The 24464-nt window shown below is 47.5% G+C and overlaps 1 protein-coding gene across 1 annotated transcript in view; it reads right to left on the bottom strand.

The window, feature by feature from the left end:
* The window catches only part of LOC119167317 (multiple C2 and transmembrane domain-containing protein 1-like), a 250349-nt gene that overhangs the window by 61046 nt on the left and 164839 nt on the right, over positions 1 to 24464 (bottom strand). The window contains exons 3-6 of the mRNA XM_075890480.1: positions 12824 to 13145; positions 11904 to 11989; positions 10385 to 10607; positions 6357 to 6486 (exon numbers count right to left, since the gene is read on the bottom strand). Of these exons, the coding sequence (XP_075746595.1) occupies positions 6357 to 6486; positions 10385 to 10607; positions 11904 to 11989; positions 12824 to 13145 (761 nt within the window). The remainder of the gene's footprint in view (positions 1 to 6356; positions 6487 to 10384; positions 10608 to 11903; positions 11990 to 12823; positions 13146 to 24464) is intronic.

Here is a 24464-nt window from a genome sequence, read left to right on the forward strand (position 1 = left end):
TCTTGCGGGAATCAAAACCGAAACCTTTCACGTAGAACAACTACTGCAGTGAATCGCTTTCAGCATTGCTTGTCGGCAAGTTTCCTGTTGTCGGAAGCTCTGACAGTTCAGTTAAAGAAAGGACGTATACGTATATATGAAATGTAGGAAAGGTCATGTCAATACTTACTTTCTTTCCAGCTGTAAACATTAGCCTTTATTCTTGTACATCGCTAGAAAAAAAAATGTGCTTCATAACGCGACAGTGTCAAAGAGCTCGTTTCACAAAAATTGCGGCGTCAGTGTCTGCAACGGTGTCGTTCATTTTGAGCGAAAAATTACCATCTTGTCCGTGACTGAAAAAACAAGAGATTGGCAAATAAAATAAATAATAAAAATTTCTAGTCCCGCTAAAGATCGAACCCACGTCGTTCACGTGGCAAGCAGGTGGTCTATCACGCATCCATGCGCCTGCTTCGAGCCCCGCCGCGGTGGTCTAGTGGCTAAGGTACTCGGCTGCTGACCCGCAGGTCGCGGGATCGAACCCCGGCTGCGGAGGCTGCATTTCAGATGGAGGCGGACATGCTGTAGGCCCATGTGCTCAGATTTGGGTGCACGTTAAAGAACACCAGGTGGCCGAAATTTCCGGAGCCCTCCACTACGGCGTCTCTCGTATACATATGGTGGATTTGGGACGTTAAACCCCGCACATCAATCAATCAATCAATCAATCAATCAATCAATCAATGCGTCTGCTTCGAAGCCCAGTGCCCTGCTAGGAAGCGGAGCGAAAGTAACCTTCATGCTTCACAAACACGCGTTCTGCATACTGGCTTCACAAGGCAACATGTAATATCGCCTTGCAAGATCAAACAGGCTTCTTATTTTCAATTTAGGCGAATGCCTCATACGACTCATGCGGACGAATATTGAGCAAGAAAAGCCTGCATGTGTTACAAAAAGTCACGTAACCAACTTCGCGCGCATCATGGCGCGCTATAGCTGCGCCTTCTTTTCGTCGTTGCAGCGTTCGCCTGATAAAACGAAAATTTCTTCTTTTTAATGCGGCCTACGCGTGATACGCATACATGGCGCCGAAATAGCCGCACCAGACGGCTTCCGTCTGCGAGTCGCCTCAGGCGAATGCACGCGGAACTCCGTGAGTATGTTTTTCTACCAAACTTAAACCGAATAAATTTGCTTTTATACATTCATTATGCGTACCCTGTCTTTTCATGAGATATTCTTATTCTGCCGTTTCATTTACTTTATTCATTTACAAATTGCTGCGGACATAAAGTCCCAGCAGGGTGAGCAATACACATGCGATACACACTAAGTAACAGAGCGAAACAAGGTCGCAAAGTGTTTTTTTACATACTATTTTGGTTACAAGACGGAGGATTACGACTTAAAGATTGAAAAGTAAAAAAAAAAGATGAGCAACTGAACATCTTCATCATAAAACTATTCCAAGGTAATCATGAAAGAACAACAGTATTTGTACAAGTGGTCACGGGCGTTGGGAAAATACATCCGTTAGTTTATTTTAATCAGCTATTGTTTGTGGCAAAAACGAGTAAAGAAAAGTGTCAGTTCTTGCGAAGGTCGGCGTTAGGGAATGAGAATAGTGGTGTCGAGTGGGTCTGCTTAACAAGGAAAATAAGTATGCTGCCGATGCCTAATAGCGTCGGAAATGATCTCTAGTCGACTGTTTTCCCTCCGAATTTCTAACAATTCATTACCATTTGAAGTTAGTCATGCAGTGGGGGAGTCAGGTGACTTAAATTTACTTCAAATAAATCGTATACTGCTTTTCTTTGAATTCTTTCCAGGTTTTGGATGTAAATTTTTGTGCGATGTCCTTGACTGTTATTCTACAGAATCAGGTTCAGCAAAGTACCCGGTTATTCGACAATCCACCAGCGTGAGCACGTAACTACTAATACCTTGGACCTTCAGCATATACGTCCCGTAAGTTCTGCTGGAAAATAAGATTGCTCGATCTCGTTTCAAACTTGAGACACCCTCACTTGAAGAATAAGGTGTTATGCTATAAAAAGTGAACGTCCTTCGTGATACACGTTTGTATCATGTAATAGAAAACGCTTTGATGGATAGTTCAGTTTGGACGCTCGTGGGATGAGATACCTGGGTCGTGCGAAGGAGGGCGAGGCCACGCCTCGGCCTCGTCCTCATATCCTTATCGTCATCGTCCATGTCGCCAAAGTAAAGCCACCCCTCTGGTACCTCAGAGGCGTATACCGCACAACAACCCTCTGGAATACCCCCTGGATAGGCATACCACATGTTTCTTAAGAAGTACGCGAAAGCAAGTTCCACTTCAACGATTATAAATTGGGTCAATAAAAGAAAAAAAGCTATGTAAAAAAAACAAGGCTGAATTCCGAGTAAGTTCGTTCATAGCCAATAAATAAACCTAAAACACATTGTGAAGCGAATACTATAGCATGCAGTTTACCTTGCTTTGTTAAGCCTAAACGAACAAAAAAAAAATCGTACGTTAATACATCCGAGTGAACGCCGCGTCACAGGTCGTCCGTTTGGTTCTGTTGCTTTTTGCAACGAAACGCACTGCGGACTTCGAAAGACCCTCCCAGCCTTCCCCCACGCGTAAGTCGATAGGTAGGGAGAGCACTCTGCCGCTCGATAAAGCTCTCTAAAACCAGCGGCTCGATATACGCTTTGTTTTCCCAAGCACGCGTGAAGTTGACGCCAAATTTAACTGAATTCTTCAATTGATCGCGAAAAACAAGAAAAATGTGTTCAAAAACTTTGCAGAGAAGATCTCCGTGCGTATTATTACTATATGAGAGGCAAGGAAACGCGCAACGATTTGACGCGCAGATGAGTTCCTGGCGGTTTACTGGCCTACAAGTGATTACAACAGAAAACGCCTGCCGATTCTTGTCATGGCGAATGCGAGAATATATATATATATATATATATATATATATATATATATATATATATATATATATATATATATATATATATATATATATACGTGTGTGTGTGTGTGTGTGTGTGTGTGTTTAGGTGCACCACCTTTACCTCAGAGTACTCACATGTATGTACCTCCCTTGGCCATGGGCCAAACTGCAAATCACTGCATATGCGAACTATAACTTTAAGCAATACCAACGCAAAATATGTATGCATCCACCAGTTATCTAGTTAACTCACAAAGCCGTTACCAGAGTCCTTCAATTTTTTTAAAGCATTGAAGGACTCTGCCGTTACTCACATGTGTCAGGAACGCAGCATTCTGGCAATGGCGGATAGTGATTGCCTCTCATCGATAATGCATACCCTCACGCTAGGTCATTAATACACGTCCCACATTGACGTTCCGGGCTTCGCGGTCGAGTGCAGCGTGCCAGCCGTAATTTGGCCCAGCCTTACACAAACACGAATATTGGAGGGACACGATGGTCAGGATCGATTCCGGCATAGCCACCCTGGGACGGCGGTCGGTTGACTCACCGCTGCGTTATTTAGTGTGCTCTTTGAGCCTCTCTAAAATCTTCTTCGGCTTTCCATTCCAGATGAGTAGCGTTTACACTGCATTTATACAGAGATAAAATGGGAAAGGCAAGGAGGTTCACCCATATATAGGGGCAGCCCTAACTTGATTTTTTGGGGGGTAAGGCGTAGAGGAAGACAGAAACATGGTGATAATGGCGAGTAAAAAGGCAAACACGTGAACAAACAAACAAAAAGTACACCATTTCCCGCGAAAAGGGAACCATGTGTCGATGCGAAGCACCGGACGCTAACGGTTACACTGGCGGCGGTGTTGACGCTGGCGCTCATCGCCGCGTTGCGCAGGATAAAAACCTGGGGATGTGCAAAGCACGCAGTGTTGGACCGGTTTTTCGTACTGGAACATCCTAATGACCGCTGATGATCAAACTAGTGATAGAAGACTCCGATTGGGCGCAGGGACCGGCAGTCCGCCTTTAGTTAACGCGAACGCTGCGAATTTTTATTGTTAAAACACGCACATGATAAATCGCCCCCCTGCACGATCTTGGAGGTCAAGATCCAGTGCCTATATATGGGGTGGCCAGTTGACGGTTGTGCAGCGCAAGCAGTCGGTGTTTTCGATAAAAAAAAACTCGCTAGCAGACGCTGCCCGCACCGGCATTGCGAGGCGAGAGATGGTGGAGCGTGTAGGAGAGGAGAGAGGGGGAGGGGTCGCACATGCGCAATGAGGTGTAATCGCTGCGGCGAGGGATACCTGTAGGAGCGAGAGGGGGAGCGAGCGTAGGCTAGCAGACACTGGCTGCATCGGCGTTGCAAGGCGAGAGAGTTGGAAGCGTAGAAGAGAGTGGGGAGGGGACGGGCATGCGCATCGAAGGTGGTCACGCCGCACAACGGATTGAACTTGACTATAAAATGCTTCACATCTAAAAAACGGCGGAGTACATGCGTGCTTCGCTGACAAAGGTCGTCGGAAGACGATAGCCTACTGGCGCGAGGAAATTGATGACTACATACTGCGCGATATATAGACGTTATCTAGAGGTAATTTGAAGAAACAAAGTCTTTCTAGAACGCAAAGCCACTGGTAGGTGGCAGCATCATGAAGCGTAGAAAACTTCGGTTTTCTCGTTCATAGCGTCGCATTGCCAGCGCCGCGTACTAAGCACTGCGGTATTTAGAATTACATATCAATGCATTTTAGAAACAAAGTGACGCACTACGTAATGCTTCGTATTGATGTTGCGCCCAAGTGCACATATTATTTGTTTTTTTTTTTACTGACAATGTTCACTATTATGAACGCAGCCAGGAGATCGAGATGGGTGGTCGTTCAGCAAGGGGGTTTAACTTTCGCTCTGGTGGCTTAATCGAGTGAGAGACCAAACAGGACAGACAGACAGACGAAAATTTCTGCGTCGAAGTATGCCAAGAAAGACAATCGTCTTAAAAAGAAAGGGGGGGGGGGGGGGGTAGGTTGCGGTGATAGTCGAAAAACACGGCGGGATGTCCCTCGGGTCGGCAGTTTGGACAAACGAGGCTCAACAGCTCTTTACAGAAGTTTCGCACGTGCTATTCCCGTTATTGCCGTTCCTAACACCGTTTCCTTCCCACAGACAATGAATTATTGCGACCACGAGTAGTCAAACACGCGACCACTTCCGGGGTATCCTTGCGAGCTTCGATCTTTTGCAGTTGCTGCAGTTGCAGTGGTAGTAAGTGGTAGGATTACCTAAAAAATGATCAAATGGCGCCACGTTCTTGTCTTAACAGCTGGTAGCCAACACAAGCCAACACTGGCCAACGCACAGTCAATAAGAGCGGTCTTTTGGCCAACGCTAGCAAGAACCTGCTGGTGGTAGTAGTGCGCGAGTAATACGGCAGCTAGTCCCGTTGACAAGTTATCTTGAACATCATGAGCAAGATCACAGCAAGTACCCGAGAGTGACCGGAAGGGGCCCTTGAAGAACGTCGTCTTGAAAATACGAACGCATCCATAGCGCCTGTGTGCGGAACAAAAAAAAATGACAGCATATCCACGGAGTGAATCTGTTCGTGCGTCCGCACGCTCATCTGTGCGTCCGTCCCTGCTTTCGTCCATGCATCCGCTCCTGCGTCCGTCCATGCGTCCATCCGTCCGTGCAGCCATCCGTGCGTTCGTCCATGCATCTGTCTGTGTGTCCGTTCGTCCACCTATTCAACACTCCAAGTAACACTATCTCGCATCTTTTCATCATATATTCCCCATATAGAAGCACCGCCATTCAGCGGACATTCCAAGGACTGAACGAAAGGAGGCACACGCACACTTTCTTACGGCTTGCGCTTCGAGTTTACTTCCCACCTTTAACCACCTCGAGTTCATGGTATATACTAGTTCACTGTATTCATGGCTATGCGGCCCAATGCTCGCCAAACCTTTCTAAAACCAAAGAGGTTACACCCAGCGAGTATAACGTAGCAACCCTTTCTTGTCTTCTGTGCGTTGTTAAACAATAAAAAATTTGCAGCATGCGCGTTAACTAAAAGCCGAATGCTCCTGTCTCTCATTCCCCCTTAGCAGCTATTGGCATGTACATTGATCACTATCTTTTATTGTTCAACAACGCACAGAAGAAATCTCTCACCGGCACCACCTTGGATGTGAAAATGTAATACTGGTTACACACTACGACTACTACAACTGCTACGAGGGACAAATGGGTGCCGCTATAAGTAGCTTCGCCCCTAAAAAAATGTATCGATGCCGCCACTGTGAAGCGGGTGCAGCTGCGACCCACGGATCACACGCACGCGCACTGCATAACAGTTACGCTCTGCCACAAGGGCCTCGACGTGACGTGCACAGTAAATGATCGCCAGCCGCTCACCTGTTGTTCGACGTCGTCACGGGCCGATGCCGGTAGCAGCGTGACGGTGAGCACGATGTAGCCAAGATCCTTGGCGTTCGCGTCTTCCGCCTTGCCGGACTCGGTCAGGTTGAGCAAGATGTCCGTCGGCCTGGGGCACAACAATAACAACGGGCACTCTCCCGCATCCATACTTTCACTCTGTTTCACGTGATCACGACGAACAAGGAAGGTTTCGGGCAAAACAAAACGCTCGACGCACGCAAGAGTGCGCCCGACGAGGAACTACGAACCGACGTCCATAGCGAAACGCCACGAGAGCACATGATATATGCCGTCGCGAAAGTGTCGTTTCCTCGATTGATATTCCCACCTATGCGTAATACTGCGTAACGCCGACCTCGTAGTAAGCAGTTTCTTGCGGCTCATTTCCATTGGAGGGAAATGTCGCAGTGTGCGAAGAATCACTTAGTGTCGTGAGGCATGGTCGTAGCAGCACATGCACATTCCTTGACCACATTGTTAAAGCAGCGGATAGCAAAACACTACCCACCAGTTAACCTACCGTATAGCCAGTGCCAGCCAACATTAGAGGGTTGCAGCACAATAAGAGCACATAAGGTCGCCTTCACATACGCTGTGCGCTTTTTACAAAAATAGGTAATGTTTTAGTGCAGTGGTTCTCGGCCATTAATAACTCGGGGACCCCTTGTGCACCAGGCGTAAGTACTTGGGACCCCTTGCATAGAGAAAAAGCAGGGGTTAGAAATTAACGCAGCACGCAGCATGAAACAGATGCCTTTTGTTTCTCCCTAGCTATGAATGATAAAACCAAATTGCGGCGCCACTTCGATTTCAACAGCTTATCAATAAGTTGTGCGGACTGCAGCCACATTCAACCTGTTTCTAGGAACGTTTGCTCTTCAAATATGCAAACTTGAAAAAAGATGCTCACGTGCACATGCCGTAGAAAACCGCTACAAAGGTTCTACGGCCATCTCCTTATAAAGGGGAAATATTTAGGCGACATGCACCGTAAGGCAGGCGTGCGTGCTAAGCGGCGCAGCATACCAAAAAATATAGATGGTTGACTGTGAATGGACATAGTGTGCCTCATAAAAAAATAACTTTTTTTCTTTCAAGAGTAGGTTTTCCGGACCCACCGGGGGTGGCGAATCCTTATTCGAGAACCATTGTTTTAGTGTATATTTTAACTTCATTATACAGTTTTGTAAGAAATTTTATGCGTCCTGTTTTACGTGCCTTCTGCTTTTATGTGCCCCACTTGATAAATACTTCTCAATTTTAGTTCGGAAAGTGTTACATCTTTTCGTGTGCGCGCTTGGGCTGCTGACTTGCTGAGAGAACAGCGCACACAACAGGGCGTAGGAAGAAGGGACATACGAAAGCAAGAACTGCTTATCGAACTGCAGTTTACTTTTCCACGTGGTGTGTTTCGCATTAGCATTTATAATGACAGCTATGAGACTAGTAACAACACTGCACGGAACTATGCTTAATTTTTGTAACGCCAGAACAGTGCACACGTCTGGCGGATCGGGATTTGAGCTAGCGCGAGTTAGCTGTTGTCTTCTTGCCTACCAAACCACTTGACATGGGCGCAACCGATGCATCACTGGTCTCACATACAATAGACGGCACCACAAGCGCACTGGCTATACGACCACGACTTTGGAACAGTATAGTCTCTATAGGGGAAATGTAATCAAGCGTACTCACCTCTTGCGATTGCAACTGCGTCGTAGGCAAAGCTAGAAGTTCGGAAGTCTCGCTAAAAATAATCGGAAGTGACGCCGACGTGACGGAGTGTTGGCGAAAAAAGTAAGACCGATAAGTAAGTAAAAAGTAAAAAAAAAATAAAAGTAAGTAAAAAGTTCGATTTCGTGAAGCTTTCAACACGCGCCCCTGCTAAGGCCTGGGAACTTTAGGTGCTTTATCTCATCTTGCGTGCGCGTTGTTGGTGCACTTAAACGGCTTTCACCGCCCGAGGCTGCCTCATAAAATGCCACATGCCACATATTGTATAGTCAACGCTTATCCAAGGCACGTGGTTTGACGATGCGGGCAAAAGTAATTCTCGTAAGCAAGTTGTATATCTGGGCATTTTCTAAATACTGGCAAAGAACTAAATGCCACGTGATTGTTTTATGCACGACACTAAATCGTCAAAATGCTGCTTAACGTGTGCGCGGGTCATTGCATTAGTTCCGACCTGCATGTCGCGCAGCGCAGATGTATACCTATAGCTTCTTCGCAACCGTATAATGGCAAAATAAACTCATAAAAAGCAAGGGGCACATTATTGGTCGTTTTAACTGAAGTGTAAAAGTAAAGTAACATAACATATATTTTACCTCCACATCCCTCGACTTCATTTGTATATTTCATTTAAATTATTGCCACAACCCAACACTGGCTCACCATAGATGTGTAACAAATACAGTGAAAGAACACAAAGTTCAGCAATTGCTTGCCAAATTGAGGAAATTACAACGCTGCACGTGTTAAAGCAGAAGTAACACACAATAAGTTGAGCAAACACTTTTAAGCAGGAGCACAGAATTGTGTACACACTGCCGACATACGCACATGCGCTAAACAAATAACGAGTGTGAACTGAAGTAAAGCACGTACCCATACTGTTTTTTTTTTTTTTAAGCTTACCTGCAGTTGTTGGTTCAACTACACTGTAGCACTATATTTAGTACTTCCAATGTGCGAAGGCACAATTAGCTTCTCAAATGTTGCAAAAACGCTTGCACAGGGATAGATAAAGCTCCTATTTTTTATAGATGTTGACAGGAACACATGTTTAAGACTTCTAACATCCGGCCTTGATTCCTCCATTGTTGTAGTTCCACAATTGTAACAAAGCGAAAGGAAAAAGTATTTTTTTTTCGCACGTTTAGATTGTCTTGATAATGTTGGAAATAAATTAACACCGCGAGTACCTCATCTTCCTTCTACTCAATCATTAGTTACTTTATGCCCTGGAGCTCAGCACTAGAGCCAGTGCGATTGGCTCACAGAGCACATAAGTACCCCAACAAAGAGATAACAACGAAGAAACACTGTAGAAGCTTAAGCCGAGTGCACTTGTAAGCTCGTCTGTGTGCGTGCGTGCGGTTAAGGTGTGAAAGGCTGACGGCAACGACCCCCCTTCTATCTGTGTCCGGAGAAGGAAGTCGAGCTGCATCCGCTTCACCGCGACCACGGCAGCGGCAGGGAAAAAAAGAAGACAGGAAATAGAGAATAAAGAGAGTAAAAACTTAGACTGCGCGCAACCTTACGTCGGTAGAAAGAAGAGCGTATAAGACGTAATTGCACAGCGCAAGACTACGAGTAGTTACGACGTAACTACAGAAGAAGAGACAATGACAGAAAGAGCACTCTTCCCAATCAGCAACTATCCGAAGCGTCTGTCTTATTAAGCGTATACAAAAAACGGCGAACTCCTTCGTCCCGAATGTTGCGGCTGATCGTATTATAAAAGGCGGTCCCCGTCACCGTTTGCGGAGGAAGAACGTATACAAGAGTGTTCTGGAAAAGCAGAGGAAGCAGTAAGGCCTGCATGCCCAAGAGCGATGCGAACGTGGGAAGAGGAAAGGGAGAGGCAAGTGAGGCAAAGGTAGAAAGGTTAACCGAAAGAAAATTGTTTGGTCTACTAACCTACACTGAGGGGAAGAGAATGGGAATAAGAATGAATATGTATAAGACAGACGGGATGGTCACTAGGTTGGCTACGCTGCGGTAGTGCCTGCCATGCACGTGATATGACCGGGATGCGATATAGCTATTAAAGCAGTGGCTAATTCGAGCAAAACACCAGCCCCACAAATTTCTTTCGCTTTCGTACGAAAGAACCACACACACCAGGAAACGAGACAGTCCCAGACGTATGAGCAGCCCATAAAAAAGTGACAAAATATCTTAACTCTTTTTTTTTTGTAAATGCGTCTATCCTCAAGAAAGTAGGTGAATTACAGACAAACGTAGTCGCATGAGGTAAGCGAAGTGCGCGTATATACCTGTCTATTTCCAACGTGTGCAGCTCGACGGTGGCTGCGCCCATGAAGTCGTCCTGGAGGCCGAAGTCGTAGTCGAAGACGCGCACCACCAGCGGGTCCCAGAGGTCTCGCACGGCCACCGTGAAGCACTCGTCCCAGTACGGGTCCAGCGAGCGGGACACCGTGCGACTGCGGTACACCTGACGGCCGCCCTGCTTGAACTTCACGTACGGGTCGCTCGTGCCTGCAGTTACGGCGCAGAACGCCAATGCAGTGCCCGTATACTGCGCTTATGCATCCAACTTCCGCGTCGCCCTCGGCTCCCGCTATACCACACTCCATTTCTCCCGGATGTGAACAAGGCGTCACAATGGGCTTGCCGAGGTCACTTCTGGCCACGTCTTTGTGGTGAAGATGAGCTGTGCCAAGCACTCAACTTAGAAAATGCAAGTCAGGGAGGACAGAGAAAGCGAAATGTATGGCGGACATGAGGCTCTTAATATACTAACGTAATTGTCGGGGTATAACGGCCCAAAACCATCATATGATTATGAGAGACACCGTATAGTGGAATGCTCCGGACATTTCGACCACCTGGAGTTTTTTAACGTGCACGGGCGTCAAACATTTTCGCCTCCATCGAAAATACCGCCACGCCAGGCGGGCTTCAATCCCGCGACCTGAGGGTCAGCAGACGGGTGCCACTAGACCACCGTGGCGTGTTTGACATGAGCGCTCGTCATTTTGTATATTTACATGACACGTGTTTCTGACGCCATGTTTCACGTACAAGTTATCTCATGCATCTGTTTTGTGACAAACGAACAAAGTTGGTAACAGCACTTGCGTTTATCGTTTTTTTTTTGCTTCCTCAGACCTCCCTGACCTGTATTTTTGCACTTCACTGCTTTCCTGCTCTTTGTCCTAAGCGGGATTTAGTGTGAAATTCACTGCATTATGTGCTTTTTAGAGTATTGAAACGGTGGCTACGGCACTCAGTTATTCTAAGTTTTGTTCTTTGTATTCGGGCCTTTCCGACATTTACAATGAATTTGCAGCGTATCCTTTCTGTCTCCATATCGTTGTATATATATATAAGGCGTTATTATTATTATTATTATTATTATTATTATTATTGTTGTTGTTGTTGTTGTTGTTGTTGTTGTTGTTGTCGTTGTTGTTGTTGTTGTTGTTCTTGTTGTTGTTTCGTGCATTTATTGTGAGGTCAGCTTCAAGGAATGGTTATTTAAACTCCCAACTTCCCACCGCCACTTAATCGAGTAAACCGTTGATAGAAAAGAAATCGAAACGTGTTCGTATAGCTATCTTCCGAGGAGGCGAATTCTCACGAAGGTTTTGACAAAACAGACGAACTAAAGCGCGCTCGCTATGCAGAACATCAAGCTCTGTAGTCTTGCATATCAAGCGAGGTCCAGGAAGGCAATAGGTAGTGAGGGAGGTGTGGCGTGTGTGTTGTTTAGACGGACGAGAGAGGGCGAAACGAAACCGGACAGGCAGTGCAGGAGCGGCTGCCACTAACCGCAGGCGTCCTTGGCGACCAGGTTCTTGCCGCACCGAAGATGCACATCCAGCTTGTACAACACCACGCCGGACGAGGGTTCTGTCCTGAGGGCGAAAACGAAGAAAGACTCACATGTCGAGAAAAAGGTGAGCAGGCTGTGTACGGCCACTGACATCGAGGGAATGCATTATGGCAGAAAAAGCGAATGCATTGTGAATATATATGTGCCAACAACTAAGTCCTACCTCCTCTTCCCCGCATATTAAAAAAAATGGGATATAGGAGAAGAAAGAAACAAAGAAGATGCGGTCTCATGCATTCCGTACTCTAATCATGTGAGTTGGCAAATGATGGAAATTTGCATTTACGCAGCAGTCATGTGCTTGTACAAAAGTTTTCTTTTTTTTCTGCTTTAAACCCAGCATCTCACTCAGGATAAAAGCACTGATTTAAAACAGTAAGAAAGATACGACTAAATATTATAAACGCGCTTGAATGAATAATTAGGAGGAAGTTCACCCCAATTATTCGTCAACAGAAAATTGGAACCGTGTAGAATGTTTACAATTTGCACATACTTCCTTCTTAAGAACTCTGTTCGTTGAGTTACCTTATTGTCGTAAAGTTGAACAGATGGCGTAATAGACGATGTCCTAGTTTAACGGACATGAAAAAAAACAGACAAAACAGAAAAGTGCTTATGTTCCGAATCAGGCGATGAAGATGTGTATTACATTTCGCGTGAACAAATGGTCTTGGGTAGTCAAAAAACTTTTGCGCTCCAAAGCATTAAGATGGCGCTTGCGTTCTTTCGTGCGCCGGTTCGCGTCCTTCTGTGTAGTCCTGGTGGTTTCAGTATCATAAACTTTCAGTGCTCAATATCTAAACCTCTCTAAATGGGACGACACAAGTGCTGGAACGAATCTGCATACGCTCACTTGTGGGTCTTGAATGGGAAGACTTCCTCTCCGCCCTGGGCCGCCGCTAGGAGACCACTGGCCAGCAACGCCGGCGGAGTTGCCGGCGGCGCGGTCTGCATCAGCGCTGGCGCGGTGGCGGTGACGTCCAGCGAAGTGTCTTCGTCCACCAAGACTCCCTGTTGCTGCAGCCTCCGCCTGCTCCTCAGAAGCGTGCTGTCCGAGTACGAGGCCTGCTCCCGGCCGGGCACGGCCCGTTGGCACGGAGTCGACGCCACGGAGTCCCGAGCCAGCCCAGCGATGTCCGAAGACGACACGTCCGGGTGGCTCATGCTTAGGCGACCTGCGCGCATCGGCACCAATGGCCCAGAGGGCCGCGTGCTCTTTGAAGACCAGACGATTTCGCACCCTCGTCGCGGGAGATTCCCACGATATAACATCACGGGCCGAGTTCCTGAAAAAACTTCTGGGCAAAAGTAAAGCAAGACGCTTGCACGAATACAAAAATAACAATGCCCCGGCCAGTACAGGAGCCGGAACGCATTTTATTTTGATGTTCCTTTCTGTATTTGCTAGGACTCTTTACTTACGTTTGACCACGAACATTCCAGACCAAATGACTTTTATCGAACGCACAAAAGTTTTTTTTTTCGCAAGTTCGCTTTCCCACCGGTCTACATGCTTTGATAATGATATATCCGCCATCGTGGCTGAAATATTCTCCAACGAAAAAAAATTGGCAGATCACACGTACAGTAGGAATCAATGATATGCGAAGCACGAATGAAGGGGGTTTATATGTCACTTTAAAATTACCACAACGCTACGAGGCGCACGGATGTAGTACACAGTAAACACAAGTAGAAATGGCATGCGCACTCGGGTATCTACATAAGATGAAAGTATGTTTCTTATACTCGCGTAAAGACGGCGCCACTAACGTTTGCAATTCCATCACCAACAGTGGTATAGGCATGTAAATTATGCCGTACGTGACTTCCATGTCATGATTATCATATTTGTGCCTGGCATTTTCATTCACCGTCCATTCACGTCACGATATACCAAATTTGCTTTATGCGAACGTAGCGAAACGACCGCAAACGCGCTATGAGCGTAGCATGTAGTCATATTTCACGTTTCATGCATATCATGATTATTATGTCTGGACGTGTCATCTACCTCCGACGTTCATTAACGTCACGGAATACCAAATTTTGTATATGTGGAGCTAGCGAAACGGCCGCAAGCGCATCACGAGCGTGGTATGCAGTCATGTTCTTACATGACACGCATGACATCATTATCATGTTTATACGTGTCATTTCTCTTCATCGTCCGTTCGCGTCGCGTAATACCCAAATTTGGTATATGCGAAGCTAGGGAAACGGCTGCGAGCACATCATGAGCGTGGCATGTAGTCATGTTCTTATATGACACGCATGTCTTCATTATCATGTCAGTCAGCACCAGTCATATACCTTCGTCATCTATTCGCATTACGTAATACCGAATCCGCTATGTGCGAAGGTAGGGAAACGACCGCGAGCGCACCATGGGCGTCTGGCATGTAGTCACGCCCCACCGCGGTGCTCTAGTGGCTAAAGCACTCGGCTGCTGACCCGCAGGTAGCGGGATCGAATCCCGGCAGCGGAAGCTCCGTTTTCGATGGAGGCGAAAATGCTGTAGGCTCGTGTGCTCAGATTTGGGTGCACGTTAAAGTCCGGAGCCCTTCACTACGGCGTCTCTCATTATAATATGGTGGTTTTTGGACGTTAAAACCCACATATAATGGCATGTACTCATGACTTAGATGAACTGCATGCCATAATCTTCACGTTAGGGCCTGTCACTTTGTTCACCGGGTAGACATGTCATACCACACCAGTTTTGCACTTTCATGTAAACGAAACCACTCAAGAGCAGCAAGACCATGACTTGTAAATCATGACATTCATGACTACACATCATGATTATCATTATGTTCGTCATACAGTCATGTTATGTCATACCAATTTTGGTATCGATCCCATCATCGAAACAGCCAGGAGAGTTAGAGGTTATAGATAGATAGATAGATAGTTAGATAGTTAGTTAGTTAGTTAGTTAGTTAGATAGTTAGATAGTTAGATAGTTAGTTAGTTAGTTAGTTAGTTAGTTAGTTAGTTAGTTAGTTAGTTAGTTAGTTAGTTAGTTAGATAGTTAGATAGTTAGATAGTTAGATAGTTAGATAGTTAGATAGTTAGATAGTTAGATAGTTAGATAAATAGATAAATAGATAAATAGATAAATAGATAGATAGTTAGATAGTTAGATAGTTAGATAGTTAGATAGATAGATAGATAGATAGATAGATAGATAGATAGATAGATAGATAGATAGATAGATAGATAGATAGATAGACAGACAGACAGACAGACAGACAGACAGACAGACAGACAGACAGACAGACAGACAGACAGACAGACAGACAGACAGACAGACAGATAGATAGATAGATAGATAGATAGATAGATAGATAGATAGATAGATAGATAGATAGATAGATAGATAGATAGATAGATAGATAGATAGATAGATAGATAGATAGATAGATAGATAGATAGATAGATAGATAGATAGATGCGCTCAACGTCGCCAAAGTTCGCTAAGAAATGCTCCGCATTTAATAGCTTGAAGAAAGACTTCTCTGCGAATACAGGCCTATGTTTGCTTTTAAAATGTTTTTTGGGAAAGCGACAGAATGCGAGAAAGAAGAGAAGGTGGGTATACATTCACGAGTAAGGTATCAGATCTGCAATCTGACTTGGACAGACAGAAACAACGAAATAAATAGAGGAGACTGCTGGAAGGCAGCCGATGAATGTGTGAAGGAATGGTGTGCGGACAGCGGTACACAGTCAAAGAGGCTCGTGCAAGCCAGTCGTTTTCAAAAGTAAAGCACGGAGGTACCTTCCAATTCTGTGATTTACAGGGACGGTACATGATGCAGAACCATATGAAAGATATATAACCTTATATAACTTCTAAATCCATACAAAACATGCATCGACAGCCCCTGACGACACCTCGTGAAAAAGTTGGCCTGTAACACGGAATAGCGCAGTATTTGCTTCTCATCTATGTGATCATTCACATACCGTAACTATAATTTAACGCCCGGAGAGAAATAAGCCACGTGATCAGCAGCTAGCACCCCTAGCATGTCACTAAAGTTAACATGGACGCCTATCTCTCTCTCACACATACTCTCTCTCTAAATAAACGATCGTGGCACTAAAGATTCATCAAGTACTCTTTTTAACCCTACACATGCTTCAAGCTTTCGCTGTAATAAACACGGAACTTCGCGTCTGGAAGGCTCAACAGCAAAGCGTGGGTGATACGTCGTAATGGGGGACCTTCAATAAAAAAAATCTCTAAGTTATTTACGCGTAAAGCTCAGCACACTGGTGTTTCGGGCTCGCACGCCCTCATTAAAATGCGGCCGTCGTAACTGGGAAACGACTACGCCTACTCATGCTCAACTCTGCAGATTGCTGCGAACGCTAAACCTACACTGCGAGCCACGGGTCCCTGCAATAAAACTCGCAGTCGCCTAAAAAGCTCCATCCCCACACTTTTCGTTCTTCCTTTCTTACTTTTTTTTCAGGGATTGAAAGGAAAGGCTTAGCACAGTCGCTTATAGGTTCGATCATTGCCGCAGGCACTGCGGCAATTTAAAAAAAAAAAATCGCTCCGTACTCCGAGCAACGCTCTGCCCTTATTAGTCTTTCCACGGTTCCCCGCGCATCCCGTAAGAGCTCGCCTCCAACACCAGAGTTATAAATCACGTTAGGTTAAGTTAACCATACCCAGCAACGCTGGTCGCCACGTCAATATAGCCCTTTGGCCAAACTGCGACCCTGACGTAAACTTAAATTCTGCCTCATAAAAAGGACTAACTATCTCTTAGCGTACCGAAGCAAATACTACAGCAGTCCTGAGCCTTGATGTCCTGAACAATCTCCATGCGTAATAACATTCAGCGTTCTTGTTATAGTACGACCTTCGAGTAGCATGTGGAGCCTTTAGACGACATAGTAAATGCGAAGCATTTCTATGCGTACTGCAAGCACTTTTGGCGTCTATCTATCTATCTATCTATCTATCTATCTATCTATCTATTTGCCTATTTATCTATCTAGCCGCTTACGTCTGGATGCTCTCGTCGTCACCCCCCTTAACTTGGCGTGAACCAAAATTAGCATGGGAGGGTAAGATGGTTTGACGAATATGGCGCGCTGATCAAAAATGAAAAAAAAACAAACTCGCAGCATATTCACGGAGTGAATGATGATGAGTGAGGCGAAGCGTCCATACGTCCATCTGTGCTTCGGTCCATCTGTGTGTTGGTCCGTGAGTCCACCCATTATCCTTGCGTCCATCCGTCCGTCCGTCTGTCTATCCATCCGTACGTGCATCCGTCCATCCGTCCGTGTGTCTGTCCGTACATGCATACGATCGTGGTCGAGAATGCAGACAGCACGAGGGTAACCCCGACGAGACGCGAGCCAAGGACGCCATCCATGCGCAAGCGTCTTCGACGCGCCCGTCGCTCTGCTTCGTCCATGCCCCACCAACGATCCCCCACGTACAGCAACTATTCAGGAGACTGAGGGAGGCACTCCTTCCTCGCACACCCACGCACAGCCCACGCAGCAGCCAATCGGAGAGTAGCGGTGCAGCGCCATCTAGAATATCCTCACTCAACTGCAGTTTGTATGTACTTCAATGGGACAGCACCGTCAAATATACTCTTCGATAAATACTGCCTTCCTTTTTTTCCTCTCCTCTTATACTGGTGTCACACGGACACTCTAAAAACCATCGAGTCGACGGCAGTCGAAATGCCACAGCTCCAACGGCTCAATATAGTTGTCGCACTGCTACACGGCAGTTTTCAACGGCCGTTGAGTGGTTAAGGTATTCCTCGCTAAAATTGGGTGGCGCTGCAAATCTATAGTTTTGTTTTCATGTTTTTGTAAGTGAAATCCTATAAATGCACCTAAAAGCGCACAAGCCTCTGTTGTTTTTGTATAAACATTTAAAAAAAAGTGTTTATACATACTTAATATTGCATGTTCTGTTTTTAGTTGTTAAGCAGCGAAACTGTGGCAATGTTGTAACCGCATGAGCAGGTGTGGCCAAATTGTGGCTGCCATTTTGTGGTTGTGTTTGTGCTGTGCGGTTTGCGTTTACACGTTGCACACTGGGAACGATTGATTGATTGATTTGTGGGGTTTAGCGTCCCAAAACCAGCATATGATTATGAGAGACGCCGTAGTGGAGGGCTCCGGAAATTTTGACCACCTGGGGTTCTTTAACGTGCACCCAAATCTGAGCACACGGGCCTACAACATTTCCGCCTCCATCGGAAATGCAGCCGCCGCAGCCGGGAATCGAACCCGCGACATGCGGGTCAGCAGCCGAGTACCTTAGCCACTAGACCACCGCGGCGGGGCTGCACACTGGGAACGAGAGTGCGCGTTTGCGCTGTTTCCACTTCCGTCGCTCAATAGCCATTGAAGTTTCAACGGAGATGCGGGGGGCTCCGTTGACTCGACAGACTATTGACTCGATGGCCTTCGAAATCGCCCGTGCGGCAGCTCGTCCTTGTCAGTTGAGTCGACAGACCAATGGTTCAATGACCTTCGAAACGCCCGTGTGACACCGGTATTAGAGGAGCTTCGCCCCTAATGGTGTCACGATTCCGTGCCGTACGTCATCAAACACATTCCGCCAAACAGTGGCACATACCCACGGGCGGGTATGTGACTGATATGCGGGTATGTGCCACAGGTTATCCACACTTAGTATCTACCCAGGAACGGCGAAAACACACATGAGTAATGTTAACGCGTGAGCGTTAAAAAGTAGCTGTCATCGGCAGGTGAAATGTAAGTGTGAAGGACTAAGAACTAGCGATGAACAGTATCACTCGAATACAGTTTTAAAAACTCCCTGCATTGCAAAACAAGCAAGCATGTTAATAACACAATGATATTGACACACCTCGATGGGCGCATGAAGAGGAGGAGGTCGAAGCGGTCTGGCTCACGAGCAGCTCGGTCTCCGTTTTCTGGCTCTGAGCTGTACCGATCTCAACCATTTCCTGTAAATAAACGCGTTTCATCGTCACAGTTGTGGTGGAGGTGCTGGGTAAGCCAGCTACTGTCAAGCGAGACCGGAGAGCAGCCGTCTACTAACGACGGAACCGCAAGAGCACGAGCTTCGCCGCAGCCGTCGACTAGCGGGCTTGCCACCACTACCTCAAGATATGAACTTGGACGGAGACATCCAGCAGCCGGTCGCGAGGGCGCCGTCTTTCCACTACCGAGAGCCACGCACATTTACAGGAAAACCTGGCGATGACGTTGAAGAATGGCTCAGCCACTATCAACGGGTGAGCCGAGCCAATGGCTGGAATGCGGCCAGCCAGTTGTCCCACGTGGGTCTATTTCTCGATGGCAGTGCTTTAGTGTGGTTCGAGAATCACGAAGACACCTTGACAACATGGGCCCAGTTTATGGAGGAGATCAAGAAGTGCTTTGGCGACCCTGCGACGAAGAAGAAACGTGCAGAGCAAATGTTGTCGCAGAGAGCTCAAGCTTGTGGTGAGACATGCAGAACCTACATTGAGGAGGTACTGAAACTGTGCAAGTGTGTGGACACCAACATGACGGAAGAGGACAAGGTGGGCCACATTCTCAAAGGAATTGCGGAAGACGTCTACCACTTCCTTATCGGCAAGGAGAGTCTTGAGTCTGTGGCCGATGTGATTGGGCACTGCCGAACGTTTGAGGCCCTGAAGACTCGCCGCATCACTACGAAGTTCGGACGCCTTGCCAATGTTACGACCGTCGCCACTGTCGATGTGTGCCAAGACTCCGTGCCTACCGACCTTTCGTCAACGATTCGCCTCATTGTACGTGAGGAACTTCGTCGTCACCTTTACGCGCCCTTGAACGCCCGAGAACCACCGTGCGATACACCGTCCACAAGTATCAATGCTACGAGTTTCGAGGAGCGCAGCTATCCCAACCGCGGCCCTCAGCTAAGGGCTCCACCACCGACGTCTTCTTATGTAGAGCCGCCTTATGCTCCCCACAGTCGTTACGGCTACAACAGCCATCCACCTCCTTTTGCGTCTCAGTGGGAACAGAGCGCCGCGTACCCTCAACATCCAGCGACGTTCCCTATGTCCCGTGAACGGCCCGTCTGCTACCAGTGCGGTGTTCGTGGACATATCGCCCGATTTTGCCCAATGCGACGTAATCCACGTTCGACATTCCCTCAGAGATCCGCGACGTTTGCACAACGAAGCCAACGGCCTGACTACACCTACTGGCCCCCCAACCCAACTGACGAGCGGCACGCCTACCAGCCGATCAACCGGAGTGATTCGCCCGGATCTGTGCGCAGCTTAACGCCGCCCACCACCCGTCCACCTCGGTCACCATCTCCACGGCGCCGGTCACGAATTTCGTCTCCGCCACCGGGAAACTAGCCAGCGCGGCCGACGGAGGTGAGGTCGCTGGACGTACCGATTTTCATCAAAGAATGCCTCCACCAGTTTCTATGCTTCAGAATAAGGTTCAGGTACTTGTTGACGACGTTCCCACGATGGCATTGATAGATACTGGCGCAAGTGTTTCCGTGATGAGTTTAGTTTTTAAGCAACGACTGGGCCGTAAGGTTATGTTTCACTGGGACAAACCTGCCACATTTCGGGCAGTGAGCGGCGCATTCTTGCGTCCTGTCGGCGTCTGCACTGCGTCTGTTAGTGTTGCCGGTAAAACGTTCAAGGCGGAATTCACAGTACTGGCTCAATCAACGCATGACGTTATACTTGGCATAGACTTTTTGCGAGAGTGTCGTGCGACCGTGGATTGTGGAGCAGGTGAGGTTCTGTTGTCTACTCTCGCCCAGCAGCCTGATTGTGAGAAAGGTAACCTCACTGTAGCTAAAGATGTACTTCTGCCAGCGTGGTCCACGGCCAGCGTACAAGTGACCACTTCGGAAACCAACTCGAGTTTGAATTCATGTGACATAGTGATTGAGCCGTTGCCTGTAGCTTGTCTCAAGAAAAACATCTTTGTACCACGATGCATTGTATCTCTCGCAGACGAGACGGCTCAATTATGGGTGATAAACAGCTCACCCGAGTCGGTTGTACTACCGGCTGGTATGCGCCTTGCCCTGTTCGAAAAGCAGAGCAGCACCTGCATTGGAGCTTTAAGCGATCTTGAAAGGGCGGGTCCGGAAACTTCTGGTATGGAAGCTGAATTTTCAAAAATGGTTAGCAAGTCCATTTCCTCACAGAAGCGCAAAGACCTGGTTGCACTGCTGGCGAGACATGCTAAAGTATTTGATTTTGCACGGAAGGTGCCTAGGGCTCAGATACCGACCACGCGCGCTCGTCACAAGATCGATACTGGCTCTGCTCATCCTCTCCGACAAAAGCCCTATCGCGTGTCCGTGTCCGAACGCAAAGTTATTGCTGAACAAGTTGGCGAGATGCTAGCCACTGGTGTAATTCAAGAATCGTCAAGTCCGTGGGCTGCACCTGTTATTTTGGTAAAGAAAAAAGACGGGTCCTGGAGGTTCTGTGTTGATTATCGGCGTCTCAATTCTATAACCAAGAAGGACGTGTACCCCCTCCCCCGCATTGATGACGTAATTGACTGCCTTCATTCGGCTTCCTACTTTTCTTCGGTAGACTTGCGATCCGGGTATTGGCAGATTCCCATGGATCCAGTTGATAAAGAGAAGACGGCTTTTGTAACGCCAGACGGTCTATTTGAATTTAATGTTATGCCGTTCGGCTTGTGTAATGCTCCGGCAACATTTGAACGCTATATGGATACCGTCTTGAGAGGCCTTAAATGGGAAATTTGTTTATGTTACCTGGACGATGTGGTTATTTTTGGACGAACTTTTGAGGAACATAATCATCGCCTTGACGTTGTTCTAACATGTTTGGAGAAAGCCGCCTTGACACTGAACTCAAAAAAATGTCGTTTCGGTGAACGGCAAACACTGGTTTTAGGACACCTTGTGGACAAAGCTGGTGTTAGGCCGGACCCGCAGAAAGTGGACGCCGTCAGCAAGTTTAAGCAGCCACAGTCTATCCGCGAGCTACGAAGCTTTCTGGGCCTATGCTCTTATTTTCGCCGCTTTGTACCTAATTTTGCTGAAACGGCCCAGCCACTGACTGACTTGCTGCGCAAGGACGTCCCTTTCCACTGGACACCAAATTGTGAGTCAGCGTTTAAGCAACTAAAGTTCGCTCTCACTTCCGGGCCAATACTATGCCACTTCGATCCCTCTGCTTCCACGGAAATCCACACCGATGCCAGTGGAGTTGGTCTCGGCGCGGTGCTTATTCAACGACACAACAATGCTGAACACGTCGTCGCCTATGCAAGCCGGTCCCTGAGCAAGGCAGAGCGTAATTATACGGTTACCGAATTGGAGTGCCTCGCCGTCGTTTTCGCCGTACACAAGTTTCGCCCCTACATCTACGGTCGTCGTTTCTCAGTCATCACCGATCATCACTCTCTTTGCTGGTTGGTGAGCCTACGTGATCCATCTGGTCGACTTGCGCGATGGGCCATACGGTTACAAGAATTTAACTTCACGGTCCGCTACAAGAGCGGTAATCGCCACGCAGACGCTGACTGCCTGTCACGGCTTCCTCTACCAACGACCGAGTGTGAAGCTGATAATTTTGACGATTTTATCACAGCTATCGACTCTCATTTTCCTGACATCGCGGCTTTCCGGACAGCACAGCACGAGGATCATTGCTTAGATCACCTGTTTGCCTCCGCGAATGACCCGGCCAGTTCAAGCTCTTTTGTAGTTCATGACGCCGTCCTTTACAAGAAGAATTATTCTGGCCAAGGCGCCCGTCTGCTTCTGGTAGTTCCACGCACTCTACGTCCCCAAATTTTTCGGTTCTGCCATGACAACGCAACCAGTGGGCATATGGGCTTCGCCAGAACGTTTCATCGCATCCAGCAAAGGTTTTACTGGCCCAAGATGCGACGCGACACAGAAAAATACGTAGCGGGTTGCGAACAGTGTCAACGTCACAAGCGTCCCACGACTACATCACCCGGACTTCTCCATCCCGTACCACCTCCTAGCTCTCCCTTCGAGATTGTTGGTGTCGACCTTCTAGGTCCGTTTCCGCGTTCAGCCAGTGCCAATCGATGGGTCATCGTGTGCGTCGACCACCTGACGCGCTACGCAGAAACTGCGGCTATACCTACTGCAACAGCCTTTCACGTGTCGCAGTTTATGCTTCGGCATATCATTCTCCGTCATGGCCCTCCACGAGTCGTCATTAGCGACCGGGGACGTCAGTTCGTCGCTGACGTCGTTGAAGAGATCCTACGCCTGTCTGCCAGCCAATTCCGCCACGCAACCCCGTATCACCCCCAGACGAATGGCCTCGTAGAGCGGACCAACAGGACGCTAACGAACATGTTGTCAATTTATGTTGATGCCAAGCACAAAAACTGGGACGAAGTACTGCCCTATATCACATACGCCTACAACACCGCGAAACACGAGACGACAGGGTACGCGCCCTTTTTCCTGCTCTACGCCCGCTCCCCTCGCAGTTGTCTCGACACCATTCTGCCTTTTACGTTAGATGTGGAAACATCGGTTGCCGAGTCACTATGCCGCGCTGAAGAAGCCCGTCGCGTCGCACGCCTTCGAACCATTGCATCTCAACAGCGCTCCAAGACCCGGTACGACGCCCACCATCACTCCGTTGCTTACACAAAGGGTGACCTGGTGTGGTTGTGGACACCTGTCCGCAAACGTGGTTTATGCCAAAAGTTTCTGGCCCGCTACTCCGGACCATTTGTAGTCATTGACCGTCTCAGTGACGTCACATACGTCATCTCCGGCGTCACAAGCAATGGTCGGCGCTCTAGCAAGACACAGCTGACACACGTCGCGCGCCTCAAGCCATATCACCACCAACCTTCCTATTGACTCGCCCAGTGGGCATCGTCTGCGAACGGGGGAATTGACACACCTCGATGGGCGCATGAAGAGGAGGAGGTCGAAGCGGTCTGGCTCACGAGCAGCTCGGTCTCCGTTTTCTGGCTCTGAGCTGTACCGATCTCAACCATTTCCTGTAAATAAACGCGTTTCATCGTCACAATATTAATACTGAGTGTTCAGAGGGCGCAAAGTCTGTGAAACGAACTTTCCTATTTAGGCCAAGGCAGGCACCTGAGTGAAGTCAAAACTAATCCTACACAAAACGAAAAGTAAGAAAAAAAATACCACGAGGTGGCTCCTGTTCAAGATGTTCTGATGATGTATTTCAGACCACAATAAAATGTCAAAGTGCATTGAACGAAACTGTAATAGTCACATCTCAATGACGTCCGTACGCCCACGTTGGTGTCGAGAGATGACGACAGCGTCTATATGTGATTTCGCGATGCTATCACAAAGCGCCGTGAAACGTTTTTGTACATCCGTCGGTGCCCTTGTAATATCGGCATCATTCAGTCCTCCAAATGACATACAGAAATAAAAGTGTCGCCAACCACACTGACGCCTGCATAACCTCAAGCTGTTCTCCAAGTCC

The sequence above is a fragment of the Rhipicephalus microplus genome, chromosome 1 (genome assembly GCF_043290135.1).
Source record: "Rhipicephalus microplus isolate Deutch F79 chromosome 1, USDA_Rmic, whole genome shotgun sequence".
NCBI lineage: Eukaryota > Metazoa > Arthropoda > Arachnida > Ixodida > Ixodidae > Rhipicephalus > Rhipicephalus microplus.